At 50.3% G+C, this 16471-nt stretch overlaps 1 protein-coding gene across 5 annotated transcripts in view; it reads right to left on the bottom strand.

The window, feature by feature from the left end:
• The window catches only part of PPP6R1 (protein phosphatase 6 regulatory subunit 1), a 65929-nt gene that overhangs the window by 22212 nt on the left and 27246 nt on the right, over positions 1-16471 (bottom strand). For 4 of the 5 annotated variants that reach the window (XM_029584215.1, XM_029584211.1, XM_029584214.1 and 1 more), the window contains exons 4-16: positions 15024-15161; positions 14235-14300; positions 13996-14108; positions 13595-13708; positions 13317-13482; positions 12751-12903; positions 12449-12598; positions 12128-12192; positions 11800-11915; positions 11630-11715; positions 6406-6495; positions 5839-5936; positions 5090-5113 (exon numbers count right to left, since the gene is read on the bottom strand). In XM_029584215.1, the coding sequence (XP_029440075.1) occupies positions 5090-5113; positions 5839-5936; positions 6406-6495; positions 11630-11715; positions 11800-11915; positions 12128-12192; positions 12449-12598; positions 12751-12903; positions 13317-13482; positions 13595-13708; positions 13996-14108; positions 14235-14300; positions 15024-15161 (1379 nt within the window). The remainder of the gene's footprint in view (positions 1-5089; positions 5114-5838; positions 5937-6405; positions 6496-11629; positions 11716-11799; positions 11916-12127; positions 12193-12448; positions 12599-12750; positions 12904-13316; positions 13483-13594; positions 13709-13995; positions 14109-14234; positions 14301-15023; positions 15162-16471) is intronic. The other variant, XM_029584213.1, reaches the window with a different exon arrangement.

The following is a 16471-nucleotide window of genomic DNA, read 5'->3' as shown; positions in this document are numbered from 1 at the left end:
TTCACAAGCCATGGAACTAGGAACCTCTTCTAAGTACCTAATAAATTCAATCTTCTAAGTCCTAATCTTATTATGTTCTTAGTTAACTGCCTCCTCTGACCCTATCTTCCGGCTACTTAAGCTTCCAAGTTTATCCACCTTGTTGATTGTAACTTTGCTCCTTTTGTTAAATGATTGTTTATTGTTAAAGTACAGTAGTTTGGAGATGTGACGAGCCGAGCATATTGCCACCAAGAATACAGACATCAGTGTTAATAGGTGTAGAGAGACTGTGCAGTGGCCTAAAGGAAGGCCCTGCTAAAAAGTCCAATATTAGATTGAGGTTCCATAGGGGGGCTGGCCACTAAGGGTGGTTGGAGATGTTTAACCCCTTTTAGGGGCCAAGTCCGGATGTGTCGACAGGTGGGTTCCGTTCACCTGCAACAGGAGAGAGCCGCCACCTGGATCTTCAATGAGTTGAGGGTGCAATCCTTTGTTCAGGCCGTCCTGTAAAGATTCCAGAATCATGGGGATCTTGGTCATCTGCATGGGGATCCCGCGGTCCATGCACCAGGACTTAAATATTCTCCAAATCCATACGTACACCAGGAACGTTGAGAACATCCGTGCACAGAGCAAGGTGGCGATTACAGCCGCTGAATATTCCCGCTTCGTCAGGCAAGCCCTCTCAAGGGCCAGACTAAGACAGAATCAAGTTGGGTTATCGTGAAGTACCAAACCTTGTTGGCGAAGGTCCCTGTGCGGGGGGAGGGGAAGGGGCCACAGAGGGAAGGCGTATAATAAGTTCTCCTCTGGCCAAGTCTGGACAAGGGCGTCGATCCCCCGGGAGCACTGATCTCACCTGCGACTGGAGAACCGGGGAACCTTTGCATTGTGAGATGTGGCCAGTAGTTCGATGGATGGGAGACCCCAGTGATCTACTAGGAGCAGGAAGGCTCTGGTCGACAACGCCCATTCCCCTGGATCCAGACTCTCCCTGCTGAGAAATTCTGCTCTGAAGTCTATTCCCGCAATGTGGGCAGCCGAGATCCCTTGTAGATTTAACTCTGCCCATTCCATAAGGGGGTCTACTTCCAAAGACACTTGGTGGCTTTTGGTGCCTCCCTGGCGGTTGATGTAGGCTACTGTGGTTGCATTGTCCGACATCACATGGACTGCCTGTCCCTGGAGCTGAACTGCAGCCATGCTAATCTGACTGCCCGTGCTTCCAGGTGATGTTCCAGCATGCCTCTTCCTTGGCCCATTGCCCCTGGGTTGTCATTTCCTGGACAGTGAGCTCCCCACCCTCGGAGGCTCATGTCAGTCGTGAGGGTGATTCAATTCGGAGGGGATAGGCTTACACCCTTGCTTAGGTGAGCTTTCCATAGCCACCTCTGGAGCAGACAACATACTTCCATCAGTAGGTGGAGGCAGATAGAGCCACCCCGGAATTGCTCAGGTCCAGGGTGCTGCCAGGTAAGGTCGTGGCTGACCCATCCTCCAACTGGGAGGGGCCGGACTTGGAAAAGCTCTGAGGGTCCAGCCCTTCCCTCACAGTGCTGACACAGGAAGGATTCCAGGTCAGGCTGTGGAGTCCTAATATGGCAGGCAGCACAAAGGGAGTTTGAGCTTCTTTGCTGCCGGGGCCATAATACTCTGTAGCTTGTGAGTTCAGCTGGATAGTTCCTCTTGAGCTTGCACAGGCCTGCCTCGGTGCGTGTAAATCTGAGCAGCTGGTTATGTGCGCAGTTATGCACTTAGATATGCGCACAGGAATGCGCATTAGGCACACAAGGGCCGGCCTGTACCGCGTGTACTGTGACAATGGGAGAAAATGGCACTGCAACAAAATCATGTGCAAGATGGTGCCGCCGTGGCCCACCACGTGGAGTGCCCACTGAGCTTGAAGCGGGGCCTAGCCCATCAGGGGGCCGCTCAACCCACTCTGAAACCCCCTTCCTTTGTTCTATCGGGGTCAGCAATGACTGTTGCAGCCACATGGCTTGTTTATCCAGATTGTGAAGTTCAATCCTTGTTGATTGTTGTCTGAATACAAATCCTCTTTTCCACATTTCCCCTTGCCGTTGAAGCAGAGAGCAATGTTTGAGTTGCAATAACCTTGCGAAGGCTTATTGAGTAAGGGTAGTAATCACCAGGTAGTAGCCTCCACTCCAGTAATTCACCCCCATGGCTCTTCTCTTCATTCCCATCCTCTAGTCCTTTATGGATCCACAGTGTATATCCTATGACCCTTTGAAATCCTTCACAGTTCTGGTCTTCACCACTTCCTCCAGAAGGGCATTCCAGGCATCCACCACCCTCTCCTTGAAGAAATATTTCCTGACATTGGTTCTGAGTCTTCCTCCCTGGAGCTTCAAGTCGTGACCCCTAGTTCTACTGATTTTTTTCCCCCAACGTAAAAGGTTTGTTGTTGACCATGGATCATTAAAACCTTTCAAGTATCTGAAAGTCTATCATATCACCCCTGCTCCTCCTCTCCTCCAGGGTATACATATTTAGGTTCTTCAATCTCTCCTCATAAGTCATTTTATGAAGACCATCCAACTTTTTGGTCGCCCTTCTCTGGACCGCCTCCATCCTGTCCCTTTGGCGATACGGTCTCCAGAACTGAACACAGTATTCCAGGTGAGGCCTCACCAAGGCCCTGTACAAGGGGATCATCACTTCCTTTCTCTTACTAGATATTCCTCTCTCTATGCAGCCCAGCATTCTTCTGGCTTTAGCTATCGCCTTGTCACATTGTTAGACACTATCACCCCAAGGTGTCTCTCCTGCTCTGTGCACACAGCCCTTCACCCCCCATCCAATACAGTTCTTTTGGATTTCCTCATCCCATATGCATGACTCTGCACTTCTTGGCATTGAATCTCAGCTGCCATATCTTCGACCACTCTTCCAGCTTCTTTAAATCCAGTCTCATTCTCTCCACACCTTCCGGCGTGTCCACTCTGTTGCAGATCTTAGTATCATCCGCAAAAAGACAAACCTTATCTTCTATCCAGTCCGCAATGTTGCTCCCAAAGATATTGAACAGGACCGGTCCCAACACCGATCCTTGCGGCACTCCGCTTTAACACTGCTCTCTTCAGAGTAAGTTCCATTTACCATCACACATTGTTTTCTGTCCATCAACCAGTTTGCAATCCAGGCCACCACCTTGGTACTCACTCCTAAGCTTCTCATTTTATTCACAAGCCTATGTGGGACCGTATCAAAAGCTTTGCTGAAATCCAAGTAGATCACATCGAGCGCTCTTCCTCGATCTAATTCCCTAGTCACCCAATCAAAAAAGTCAATCAGATTTGTCTGACAGGACCTTCCCCTGTTGAATCCATGCTGCCTCTGGTCCAGCAATTCTTCTGACTGTAGATAGCAACTGCATTACTTTTCCTACCACCGAGGTGAGGCTAACTGGCCTGTAGTTTCCAGCCTCCTCTCTGCTCCCACTCTTGTGAAGTGGGACCACCACTGCTCTTCTCCAATCACTCGGCACCACACCCATTTCTAGGGATCTATTGAACAGGTCACACAGCTGACCCGCCAGCACAACTCTGAAATCCCTCATTATCCTGGGATGAACCTCATCAGGCCCCATAGTACTGGCATCAGTGTTGTCAGTGGCACAGGACTGATGCCCTGCATTGCCACTCCACCGCCAGCTGAATGTGCCGCTCCAGCTCCTCCTCGAAAGTCACTGAAGCCAACGCTGACTGGGAGGAAGAAGAAGTGGTCAGATCTTCCTCAGACCCCCCGAGGTGGATCGGTGACTGGCACCAGGACCAGTGGAGACAAGTCATGGAGCCCCAGCATTGATGGAGGAAGAGTGCTCCTCACCATGGGGTCATCACAGCCTGAGCCTGCCTGGCACCATGCGAAGGCAACTGGTGCCGATGCTTCTTCGGCTACCCTTGGTGCTTGGCCCGGTCTTTCCCTGATACAGAGGTCGAAGATGAGAAACCAAACCGCCTGACCTGGAGGAGACTGAGCATGGACGGTCTTCTGGCACCCCTATCCACTGGTGGCATTGACGGAACAGACAGTCCCCAACGTAGATGGTGTGGTGTCCATCAATGCCGATGATGCCAATGCCGAAGGCTTGGACTTCTAACCCGAAGAGTTTCTCCATCTGGTGAGGCAGGCGCAATGTACCTTTTGGGTCATTTGGGCTCACTTGTGGCAACCCCGGATGTTATGCGATGCCCCCAGGCAGAGGACACATCATGGGGATCCATGATAAGACATAGCCGAAAACCGGTTGTGGCCATGACAAATAAAAAAAAAAAAAAAAAAGAGGGATGCAAAAACGACTTGGGGGAGGTCGATGGGAAAGAAAACTTACCCGAAACACCGAGAAACCTAGCTGAGGCAGCTACAGGAGGGACAGAGAGGGACACAGTATGGATGGAACACAAAAACTAGGAGGGAGGGGAAACATTTTACACAAGTTTCAGGAAAAAAAAAGTGCCAATAGCTCACTCAAACCACGATGCAACAGCTCTGTGGAAAAAAAGTGAAGAGGGACCCTGCTTGGACGTGAGGTATAGGACTTGCTGGGCATGCTCAGTATGCCAAGTCAAAGTTCTGGAAACTTTGACAGAAGTTTTCTGTGCCGGGCTCCATCTGTTCTCACCCAAGTGTGAGGACTGCCATGCTGCTTGTCCTTGGAGAAAGCGATCTAACAGCTCTGTCGCTGCCTTACCCCGAGGGTACATTGCTCTCTCCTTATGATTAAGCTTATTTCTTTTCTTGTGCACATCTATTTGCATTAATGTTTTTTATGCTGGTCTTGGCTGTATCCGACTTTAAACAATGGATACAGCACATTAAAAATTATTTTACACAAATAAGTAAAGCCACAACAGATGGGCCATTACAGTAAGCATGACAGGCTCTGACACTTCCTTACACACCCGGGTCGCTATTGCCAATTAGTGACCCACCCCCACCTCAATGACAACCTTCTTAGGGTAGACCAAATCTCATCTGACAAGCAGTGAATAAGGCTGCAGGACAGTGAGAGATGGAGTGAGGGGCCACAGTATCCCACCCCCACCCCTGGCTAGAAAGAGAGATTAAGCATAGCCGTTACCTCTTCAGCTGTCGGAAGTGAGCACTGCGGAGCAGACCGAGACAGATGGAGAGAGAAAGAGCACATACATCAAAACAGGGGAATGGAGTGAGGGGAAACAGCAGTGAATCACACAGGATAATAACTTCATTAAAAACACCCAAACAATGCAATGACCAAAGCAACAACAATGAAGGGAGAGGCAAAGTTGTTAACTTGGGGCTAGTCTAGGTTTTCTGCAATGTATGCTGAAGGCAATGCCCCCACTTTCACTTGATCTAAAGGCACTTTAAAAGCCTTTCTTTAGTCATTTTGCATTTTAACCTGATTTTCCACATTCTTGTGGTCCCTGTGAAAAAGCATGAGGGGGTAGGAATAGAAGGAACTCAAGAAAGCATGGGCTAAGCACAGAGGATCCTCACACATGAGGGAGGAGGAGGGATGGGAAAATAGCACTAAGTAGGCTTGACTGCACTGCACCAGGAAGTAAACTGGGCCGAGACTGGTTGGGCCTAGGGTTCCCATCCGCCATCAGATTTTATGGATACATGGCACAGGAGCAATCAGCACATTGCCAGGGGTATAGGAGGTGCTATCAGATCAGGCAGGCGCCTAGCGGAAGCCAGAACGCTGAACCTGCTCCCTCTACCCCATCTAAGGGGCTCGTTATTCCGCACAGGATGGCGGCATGTACAATGTAAGCACAGACATCACTGCTCAATGTGGAAAGTCAGGGTGCTAGATTACACTCCCCTTTCCCCAGTACTAACTTGACACTCTCCTCCTGCTCCCCAAACTCCTCGTCACTGAAGCCAAAGTGCTCCATGAAGGTGGAAGTCATCTGCTGCATCTGGTAGTCTACGAAGGCCTGCAGAGGGGGGAGGCAAATTGGAGTTTTACTGACACCTGTGACTGGAAGGGAGAGAATGTGTGTTTTGGGTGGGTGGGGGACATGTGGAAGGAGCTTCATATATACAGCACCCTTTAAGAGCGGGGTTACAAAGTCCTTGCCCCAAGTAGACTGCTGGTGGCAGATGAGGGATAGAACTTCAGCTTTTCTCTCCAGGATCCCTACCACCTATTTCCATATAAAAAGGGGCTAAACTGGTTTGATGGGCATGGTTATGAGATGCAGAGAGCTAAATACTACCCCTCTAAGAAATCCATCACCCTGGCAGTCAGCGAGGTGCTCTGTAGGCGCTAGCACTCGTCAACAACAGCACAAGCAATCTCCAATAAGAGCTCTGAATCTCACTTGATGCTCTCATTACCCTGCCCCCCCCCCCCCCCCAAACATAGCACTCAGGGAAGAGTGGCAGCAATGAGGAGACACACACCTGCTGTAGGACGGCCTCCTGGGGAAAGCTGAACTCTTTCAGGTCGTTTTCCTCGTCATCGCTGGAAGAGTGGAGATTGTGAGTGTTTACCTGTGGAGGGGCAGCAGTGTTAGGCACACAACACACACGTCTCAGAGGCCCAACCCCCACCTGTGCAGGAGAGCCAGGGACCAGTACAGGGGGCTACTGCACATTGAGAGCTTATAAAGGTTAAGTTACTTATTACTTGAAAATGTCCTTTCCTCTAGGACAAGCAGGCCAGTCCACGAATGGATTATGCAGATGGAAACAGATAAACTGACTCACTGTAGTCACCCATATATAGCAGTACACTAACATCAGCCTGCCAGTATTCCAATAAAAGCCAACTGTGGACAACTAAACATATGAACTATAACTTTAGCTATCTCCTTAACCCATGTTCCTATTCATACTCCAGATTAGGCCAGACTCCTGGGGTTTTGCATCCCTGACTGCAGATGGAAACAGTTTTACTGACAGTGCTACACAACCTGGTGTGCCACCTGCAGTCCCTCAGTATTTCTGTCTCCAGCAGATGGTAGAGGAAACCTGTGGTCTAGAGAAAAAAAAATTATAAGATGAAGACAAGATTTCTGGATTCTCCCAGGGGACTGTGAAGTCCCGGTGGAGCCATCCCCCCCTGGCTTAAAATGGATGAGCAGGAGGTTGGTGACCCTTCTTGTAGCTCAATCCTGAGGACTATGGTGTAGACAATCTGGTTGTCCAGATCCCTCATCCCCACGAGGCAGCATTAGGACCCACTGGCAGCTCTGCACTGCAAGCCTGGTGGAACAGGGGAGTATGCCTTTTTTGCTTTTTGTCCTAGGCTGGGTTGCTAAAGTTTTTTGTTTTTTTTTTAAACAAAAGAGTCATAGGAGTTTTTCGTCTCACGTATGTTTGCAGGTCAACATCCGTTCCCTGTAGCGATCTGGTGTCTGTTGTTCCTTCCAGAGGTCAGGACAGCAGAGGTGCGTAGCAGTACACGTTTCCAGGCCACGTGGTGGAAAAGCCTGCCACACTTGTGGAGGATCCCGATCATGACTAAATTGCACAGGCTTGTGCTCCAGCAGAGTTTCAGGCAGGGACAGCACTTCAGGAGTGCTGCCACTCGTTCTAAGCCTGCTCCTGCTTTTCAAGTGACTGCGCCTGACAGAGGGTTTCCCCGCCAGTGTGTGAACACAGAAGCCACCAAGATCACTTCGGCCGGGTGCCTCTCTATCCTCCTGAGCACCTTGCCTATTAGAGGCCAAGGAGGAAACATGTAAAGCAGAATAGTTGTCGGCCAGGGCAGGACCAGAGCATTTACTCCCTCTGCTCCCATGTTTCTGCGACAAGCAAAGAAGCGAGGAGAGCCTTGGCATTTTTGAACGTCGCCATCAGATCCGTGCATGGAGTGCCCCATCTGTCACAGATGATCTGAAAGGCTTTGTCCGCCAACTCCCACTCTCCTGGATCGAGAAGATGCAGACTTAGAAAATCCGCGTGAACGTTGTCGACTCCGGCAATGTGAGACGCCGCTATGCTGACCAGATTCTGCTCCGCCCAGGCGATTAACAGACGAGCTTCCACCACCACCGGCTGGCTCTTCGTTCCTCCTTGGCGATTGATGTAGGCCACCGTGGTTGCATTGTCGGACAGCACCCTGACCGACTTCCCCCTGATAAGGGGGAGAAAGGCCTCCAACGCTAGCCATACCACTCTGGTTTCCAGGTGACTGATTGACCACCGAGACTCCTCCTGAGACCAGCATCCCTGCACCAGCTTCCGGAGACAAACTGCTCCCCAGCCGGAGAGGCTGGCATCCGTGGTCACCACCGTCCAATCCGGTAAAACTAAGGGGACCCCCCCCCCCCGACTCAAATTGTCCAAGATTAGCTACCAATCTAGACTGGATCGAGTGGACTCAGTCAGTGCAGGAGCTGGTGGAACTGTTCGGAAACCGTATTCCAACGGGAAAGTAACGCTGACTGCAAAGGCCGCATGTGAGCGAAGGCCCATGGAACCAGTTCCAGAGTGGAGGTCATGGAACCCAGAACCTGCAAGTAATCCCAGACCTTCGGAGAGTGCTTGGACAGTAAGACCCTCACCTGGCCTTGCAATTTGGCAATGCGGTCGGACGTTAGGAAAACTCTCCCTTGCCTGGTGTCGAACAAAGCACCCAAAAATGCCAATGACTGGGAGGGTATTAGATGACTTTTGGCCAAGTTGACCACCCAGCCGAGATCTTTCAATAATTGCAGTACACACTGTATCGCTGCCTGGCAAAGCGCTTCAGACTTCGCCCAAATCAGCCAATCTTCCAAGTATGGGTGAACCAACAATCCCTCTGCGCAGTTGCGCCGCTACTACCACCTGATAGTGCCTGAAACTGATAGTGCTGACCCAGAATGGAAGATCTCAGGAACTTCTGATGATCCGGCCTGATCCAGATGTGCAGATATGCCTCCGTCAGATCCAGAGAGGCTAGAAACTCTCCTGGTCACACCGAAGCAATGACGGACCTCAACGTCCCCATCCGGAAATGAGGTATCCGCAAAAACATCTGTTGACTCGCTTTAAGTCGAGAATCGGCCTGAAGGATCCTTCTTTCTTTGGCACGACGAAGTAAATGGAGTAGTGGCCTCTCCATTGAGCTGAAGGTGGAACCGGAACAACAGCGCCAAGATCGATCAAGCGCTGAAGCGTCTGCCTTACCGCCCGACACTTTGTGGCATATCCGCACGGTGAGACCAGAAACTGAGGGCAAGGCTGGTGTGCAAAATCTAAAGCGTAGCCGTGTTTTATCAGATAGCACCCACTGGTCTGCTGTGATTTTGGCCCATTCCTCGTAAAACAGAGACAGTCTGCCTCCCACCACTGGAACAGAGGAATGGACCGGCTGCCCATAATTGTGAAGATTTTCCGGCTTGGTTAGACTGGGTAATACCCGGTCTACCAAAGCGTCGCCCACAAAAGGACTGAAGCCACGACTGTTGTCTGCTAGAATTCTGTCGAAAGGAAGCTGTGGGCGTTTGAGACGCTCGAGATTGTCGACCTCCATGAAACCGAGCCTGAGAAGCAAAGGACCCTCTCGACCTTGGTCCTTCTTCTAGCAATCAAATCTTGTTCTCTCCCTGGGACTGGATCATATCCTCCAGCTCCTTTCCAAACAGCTTGCCTTTAAAAGGCAAGGAGCCCAGTCGGGACTTAAAGGAAACATCTGCTGACCAGTTCCGCAACCATAACCACCTATGGGCTGAAACCACAGACCGAGCCGACATCCGGAGCAGGTCAAAGGGCATCTGCACTATAAGCAACCACTGCCCTCAAGGCGTCCCGCTTGAAGAGCTTCTTCTTCAGACAGATTCGTTCGCCTGCAGCTGTTGTACCCAGCCAAGACCAGCTCTCAAACCAAAATTGCTACACATTGCAGTTGTTGTGGAGAAAGCTGAGGCGGGAGATTCCCCTCCCTCACCGCAAGCTGTGCCGCCGATGAATAGGCATCTAAAATGGCGCCGCTTCCTGCGCTCAGCGGGAAAGGACAGGGGGGAGGAGCCGGCAGCTCTCCGAAGGCTAGCGCAAAGGACCGACCCTGAAGTACGACCCCCCTGGTGCCCGCGAAGGAACCCTCACCACCAGGGAGGCAGGCCAAACACAGGCCTTCGCGAAAGGTGCGCCCGCCCAGAAAGCTGCTCTGCGCGGCATTGGGACTAAAAGTCAAAGATCTCTCTTTTTTTTTTAAAACAGCTAAGAGGCTGGCCGAGAAACACGAACAACCGCGAACAGTTGCGGCAAAGAAATAAAGGAGAGCGCCGATGCAAAGTCAATAAAATTGGGCAGGAGAAAATTTTTTTTTTCCACACATTAAGCTTGCCGGTCCTTCGTGGTCCTGGGTTGGTGCCGCTGGGGTGACTGATCCGGGCTCCCCGTTATCACCCCAGTAACTTCTGCACAAGGCAAAAGGGCTCTCAACCCCTGCCGCAGCCGCCTCACACCAGGGGGGATAGTCCCCTCAGGACTTGCCGACCCCCTGGGAGGCTGAAGAACACTAAGAACATAAGAAATTGCCATGCTGGGTCAGACCAAGGGTCCATCAAGCCAGCATCCTGTTTCCAACAGAGGCCAAACCAGGCCACAAGAACCTGGCAATTGCCCAAACACTAAGATCCCATGCTACTGATGCAATTAATAGCAGTGGCTATTCCCTATGTAAACTTGATTAATAGCCGTTAATGGACTTCTCCTCCAAGAACTTATCCAAACCTTTTTTGAACCCAGCTACACTAACCACATCCTCTGGCAACACATTCCAGAGCTTTATTGTGCGTTGAGTGAAAAAGAATTTTCTCCGATTAGTCTTAAATGTGCTACTTGCTAACTTCATGGAGTGCCCCCTAGTCCTTCTATTATTTGAAAGTGTAAATAACCGATTCACATCTACTCGTTCAATACCTCTCATGATCTTAAAGACCTCTATCATATCCCCCCTCAGCTGAACAGCCCTAACCTCTTCAGCCTTTCTCCTTGAAAGTGAAATTTAAAATCTTATGTGTCTTTTTTTTTTTTGTTTTTATTAAATAAAAGCTACCCAACAAAAAATCCTGTTCTACCAAGTAACCTGTCCCAGACTGAGTTTGGTACCCTCACCATCTGCTGGAGACAGTAATACTGGCAGACTGTGGGTGGCACCTAGGTATATATGGCAGAGTCTGTCAGAACTTTTTCTGTCTCCACCTGCTGGTGCGGAGGCAAAACTCAGGAGTCTGGACTGATCTGGGTACGTACTGGGAACCCATTTGTGTGAGCTGACTTGACCTGCCTGAACCAAGAGGAAAAAAAAAAAAAGAAAAAAAACCACCCCACAACTTTCGGTCAGTTTAATTTTGGATACTGAGAATACTGGTAGGCTGAGGTCTGTGCTGTGCTATATGAGAGCAACATCAGTGAGTCAGTTAATCTCAATCTCCATCTGCTGGTTGGCATGCATAACCCACTTGTATGGACTGGATGCACAGGAAGAGACTTTCAGTCAGATTAATTTTGCATGGTAACAAGGGGAAGCCACCACCAGACAAAACGGGGCAGAATAGTCAAGACTAGCATGACATGGATCTGGGTATCACAGAGGCATGGGTCACAAAGACAGGATGCTGGGTAAGCAATATAAAGTGTGAAGGAAGGCCAGGACCTCAACGCTCAGGGGCACACCGGAAGATGTACTCACCAGGTCCACTGTATTCTTCTTGTTGGTTTCTGAGAGTGAGCCAGAGGTAAATTTCTCCCACTGCTCCTGATCTTCCTCGGGCAGCTCTGAAATCAGAGAGGGGGGGCACTGAGACAGAGCAGGCACTCCCCCTGGCCTAGGTCCCTCCCCACGCAAAGCCAAGCTCTCACCTTTCATGAGCTGCCCCACAAGCACGACGTTGGGTCCTCTCTCTGAGCTCTGGACTAGGGCGTTGGCAATTCTTGTCAGGTGCCCCATGTAGCCCTTCCGGCGGCCGCCTCCTGTCCTGTGACAATGGGGGGGGGGGGGGGGGGGGCATGGGAAGCAAAGAGGAGAGCAGGGGGGGTCAGTTAACAGGATAGGGAGGGTGAGAATGAAGGTACTGCGTACATCGGCTTGTCCCCAGCAAGCCCTTCAGACATTACTCACAGCTGCCCTTTCCCTTCCCCCACCATGCTCCCTCCCCAGGGGCTGGAAGGATGCCACTCGCTCACTTACTGCTCTTGCTCATTCTCCTCCCACGCTGAAAGGATTCTCTGCACGAGACGGCACTTCTGCAGCAGCTGGAGAGAGAAAGGTGGATGGGATCAGTCAGTCATACTGCTGTATGCATCCTAGGAGTAGCAGCCACTCACTTTCCTGTTGGTTCTCGCCCCCACTATATGAGACAAGCAAGTCTCTTTTCCCCAAGCCTCGGCCCCCCTCCAGGACTCCACATGAAGTCTTCTATGTTCAGGAATAGAAAGGTCAGGACTGTGCAGAACCAGTACAGATGACCCTCTCTCCCATCCCCCCCCCCCCCCCAAAACTCGGGCTTACATGTCTAACCAGCGGGCTCTCCTGCGTACACTCAGAGCTGCTCTCAGTGGATTCCTCCAGTGCTGTTGGGGTCGCGGCAAGGATGGTACTCACACACAGCTCCACTTGTGAATGCAGGAAGTTATTGAACACGTACGTGAAATACAAGTCCTAAGGGACAGGAAGCAAGCAAGAGAAGCTGAAAGGAGAGATACTCACTGCCTACAGAGGTTAACATGATGATAAATATACATACATCTCTGACAGCTTTGGAGAGAGGGAAGAGAATCTGTGCCACCAAGCGGACGCGGACTGGCACTCACCAACATGGCATTCAGGGTGTCCAGCTCAATCAGCTCTTGGTTGAGGGCCGGGTGGTTGGCATGCAGCGTGCTGGCCAGCAGTTTCACCACATGGAGACGAGTGTTACCCAACGGTGGGTCCAGGATACCCCAGGTGGTCTGTAGGCTGTCCTTCTGTGGTCCAAGTCAAGGATGAGAGATAAGGGGCGTTAGAAGGACCTCCATATATCTTAATAAGGAGATCTGCCGTGAAGACCTGATGGAACTGTGCTTTCTGCCTGTTCTAACCATTAGCAAGGTCTCTCCTACCTGGCTGGACATCACAGAACAGACCACACAGGCCAATGCCAGTCCTTCTCATCCCTAAGTTATCCAGAAAATACCTCCATGCGCATTTTGGTAACAGAGAGAGACTTGTGCAGTTTCTCTAAATGTATTTAGTCAATTCTCCATGCTACACACTCAAGCTCTGCCTGGCTGCTGTTTACGACAGAAGGGGGATCCCAAGGCAGAGGTCTTATGCTCTGTACCCCACTCAGCTCCTGAAAAGTATGCATCCCAAATTGCACTTCCAGACAAAGGCCTACCTTTGGCGGGTGCAGCAGGAGATGGTGAAACTCCCGCAGATGCTGTCTGATGGCGAGCAGAGTGCCCAGGCTGGCCTGACTGGGCATGGAATCCAATCCTGGAGGGTTCACCTCCAGCTGCCCATCAATGTTACAGTAGAAGCCGCTCAGCCCTCCCAATTCAGAGCTGCAAAGGCAACATAGAAGTTAAAGAGACAGAGGGGGTGGGGCTTACAAAATCAGTCTGGCAGATCGACCTCATCATGGGATGGGGGTGGGGCACACCATGTCACACTCACCGGGGTCGCCTTGGCTCCAGTAGGGCCAGCAGAACCTGGATGCCATTCACTATCACAGACTCATCCCCTTCGCCTTGGAACATGTTATTCAGCAGTTGCTCAATGGTCTCCTGCCTGGATAGCGGATAAAAGAAAAAAAAACAAAAACACACTAGCCACGTCATCATGTCACTTTGGATCAATAACTTCCTCCTGTTCCACTGGGTTACAGAAGCAGAAGCCTTTGCTCCCAACTAACCAGGATTCCCTCCACCCCACAGCCTAGCCTAACCCAGCCATCATAGTGGCTGCCCCCACCAAGGAACACAATTCTCTCTGCACCCAGAGTCTGGCCACAAGGAGTCACTATTTTGTGACAGCAGACAGTCATCCCTCCCCACCATCCCACCTCCAGGACTTACTTCTCCAGCGTTGCCAGGAGCTGGTCAGGCTCTGGACCATCCTGGATTTGAATCACCTGCTCCCGGCTCAGACGGACAATGTCACATAGCGACTGGGAAGCATTGGAATGTTGCTGGTGGAGGGAGAGAAGGGAAACAGAAGCAAGATTAACATGTGGATTTCAGGAGCACAGAGATGGCAATAGTGTGCACTTAGGCATCACACAAGGGGATCATTTCTAGCCACTGGACTCACTTACATTATCATCCCGCAAAGGATGAATCATATCAATGAGTCTCTGCACTATCTTCTCTTCATTCAGCCACTGCAAAAAAAAAAAAAAAAAATCCAAAAAAAGGTCATAGGTGAGCTGACCAGTCCAAACTAAGGCACCTTTCCTCAAGCCCCAGCACCACTGGACATTTCAGGACTGCCATCACCAGGCACACTATGCTTTTACAAAACAGAGGCATGGCGAAGACTGCAGACATCTCGTCTCAATTATTGGATCGATTTTAATCTGTGTACACCCTCGTGGTGTGGCTCTGGGATTTCACAGCGGCTCCTCCAGCAACACACAGCTGCAAACAGCAGACACTCCCTGAGCTGCTCTAACTGCCACTTGGCTTTGTCTCTACTCTGGATGAGGCTTGTAATTTAGATATTATCTGAGCTGTAGGTTGCTTCCCCCTGCCTGCTTTCAGCTAATTGTGTAACACAGTAATTAGTTCCTGAGGAGGGCTGATGTGACAGCTTGTTTGAACACCAGTTTTGGAGTGCCTTTGTCTCAGCCCAGGGACTTGCTACATCACATCTCAGACATCCTCGCAGGCCACAGGGAGAAATCGCAGCAGGTCTTAAATCCTTAGGACACCAAAACATGAAAACAGCATGGACAGCTGCCAACAGACCTCAGGGGGGAGGAGACAGCCACATCATGAGACACTCAAAGGGACATGTCAGGGGAGGAGACAGTCAAACCCGAGACACAGAAATATCCATAAGCAGAGGCACATGTCGCTTTGAGCTCCTTTCCTACCACCCTTACATTGAAGACATCCTGCCGCAGCTGTGCTTGTTCCACGCAGGTCAGTAGTCGCAGAAGCAGGTCCATGATGGCAGATGTCCCAATGTGCTGCAGCAGCAAACTCACAAAGTCATCCTTCTTCCGGAGGAAGGTCACGATCTGGAGGAAGATAGGAACCCTAAAGCACACATGACATGAGACTGATACGTTCCTGACTCTGGCATTCCTGTTTGAATCCCAGCATCTGGAGAGCTGTGAGACTTTAACCCTATTTCTGCACTGTAACCAATGTTCCCTCAATTTTTGAAAGGCTGTGTGCGCAAAAATGTCTTTTGTGCAACTTTATATAAGCTGAGTTCAAATTTGTGCTCCACGAGCCTGCATAAGGCAAATAGGAAAATTGGTTCTTACTGAATTTCATTCCTGTAGTACCACAGATCAGTCCAGACTGCTGGGTTTTGCCTCCCTTCCAGAAGATGGAGACAGAGAAAAACTTGAAGGGCACCGCCTCAATCTGGTGTGCCACCTGCATCTCTTCAGTATAAAACTTACCAAAGCAGAATAACCAGTTTAAACAGTCATATCAAGCAAGGACAAAAAGAAACCACACAACTATGAACATGAGAAAGAATCTTCTGCAGCACCTAGGATATCAAACAGAAAAGGCTGTGAATAGAAACAAGTGGACTCTCACCCCTCCCCAATGGGCGGGCGTCTGGACTGATCCATGGTACTACAAGAATGAAAATTAGCAGGTAAGAATCAATTTTCTTTTCCCTCTATGTACCTGGATCAGTCCAGACTGCTGGGATGTACCAAAGCTTCCCTAACTAGGGTGGGACCTGGAGAGTCCCGCTCGAATGACAATGCTCCTAAAATAGTTGGCTTCCGGTGCCTGGACGTCCAAACGATAGTGTCTGGCAAAAGTGTGCAGAGACTTCCAAGTCGCCGCTCTGCAGATTTCTTGCGGCGATACCAACTGGCTCTCTGCCCAGGAAGCAGCTTGCGACCGGATCGAATGCGCTTTTAAACCATCCGGAACAGGTCTTCCACGGCAAATATAAGCAGAAGCGATAGCCTCTTTCAACTAACGGGCAATGGTAGCTTTAGACGCCTTATGTCCTTTCTTAGCACCATTCCACAAAACAAACAGATGATCGGAAACCAGAAAAGATTTGGTAACCTTAAGGTAACGCAAGAGCACTCTTTTTGACATCTAGAGAATTCAATTCTCTAGCGTGAAGAGTATCCCTATCTAAACCCGGAAAGGCTGGCAGCTCCACTGACTGATTTAAGTGGAAGGCAGAGACAACCTTTGGAAGAAAGGATGGAACCGTTCTGAGTAAAACCCCGGAATCAGAAAACCGTAGAAAGGGCTTCCTACAGGAGAGGGCTTGGATCTCAGAGACACTCCTAGTGGAGCAGATACCAAAAACACCATCTTGAGGGTTAAATCCTTTAAGGTGGCC

The sequence above is a fragment of the Rhinatrema bivittatum genome, chromosome 19 (genome assembly GCF_901001135.1).
Source record: "Rhinatrema bivittatum chromosome 19, aRhiBiv1.1, whole genome shotgun sequence".
NCBI lineage: Eukaryota > Metazoa > Chordata > Amphibia > Gymnophiona > Rhinatrematidae > Rhinatrema > Rhinatrema bivittatum.
Note: the sequence above shows the minus strand (reverse complement) of the source record. Positions and strands in the feature narration are given on the sequence as shown.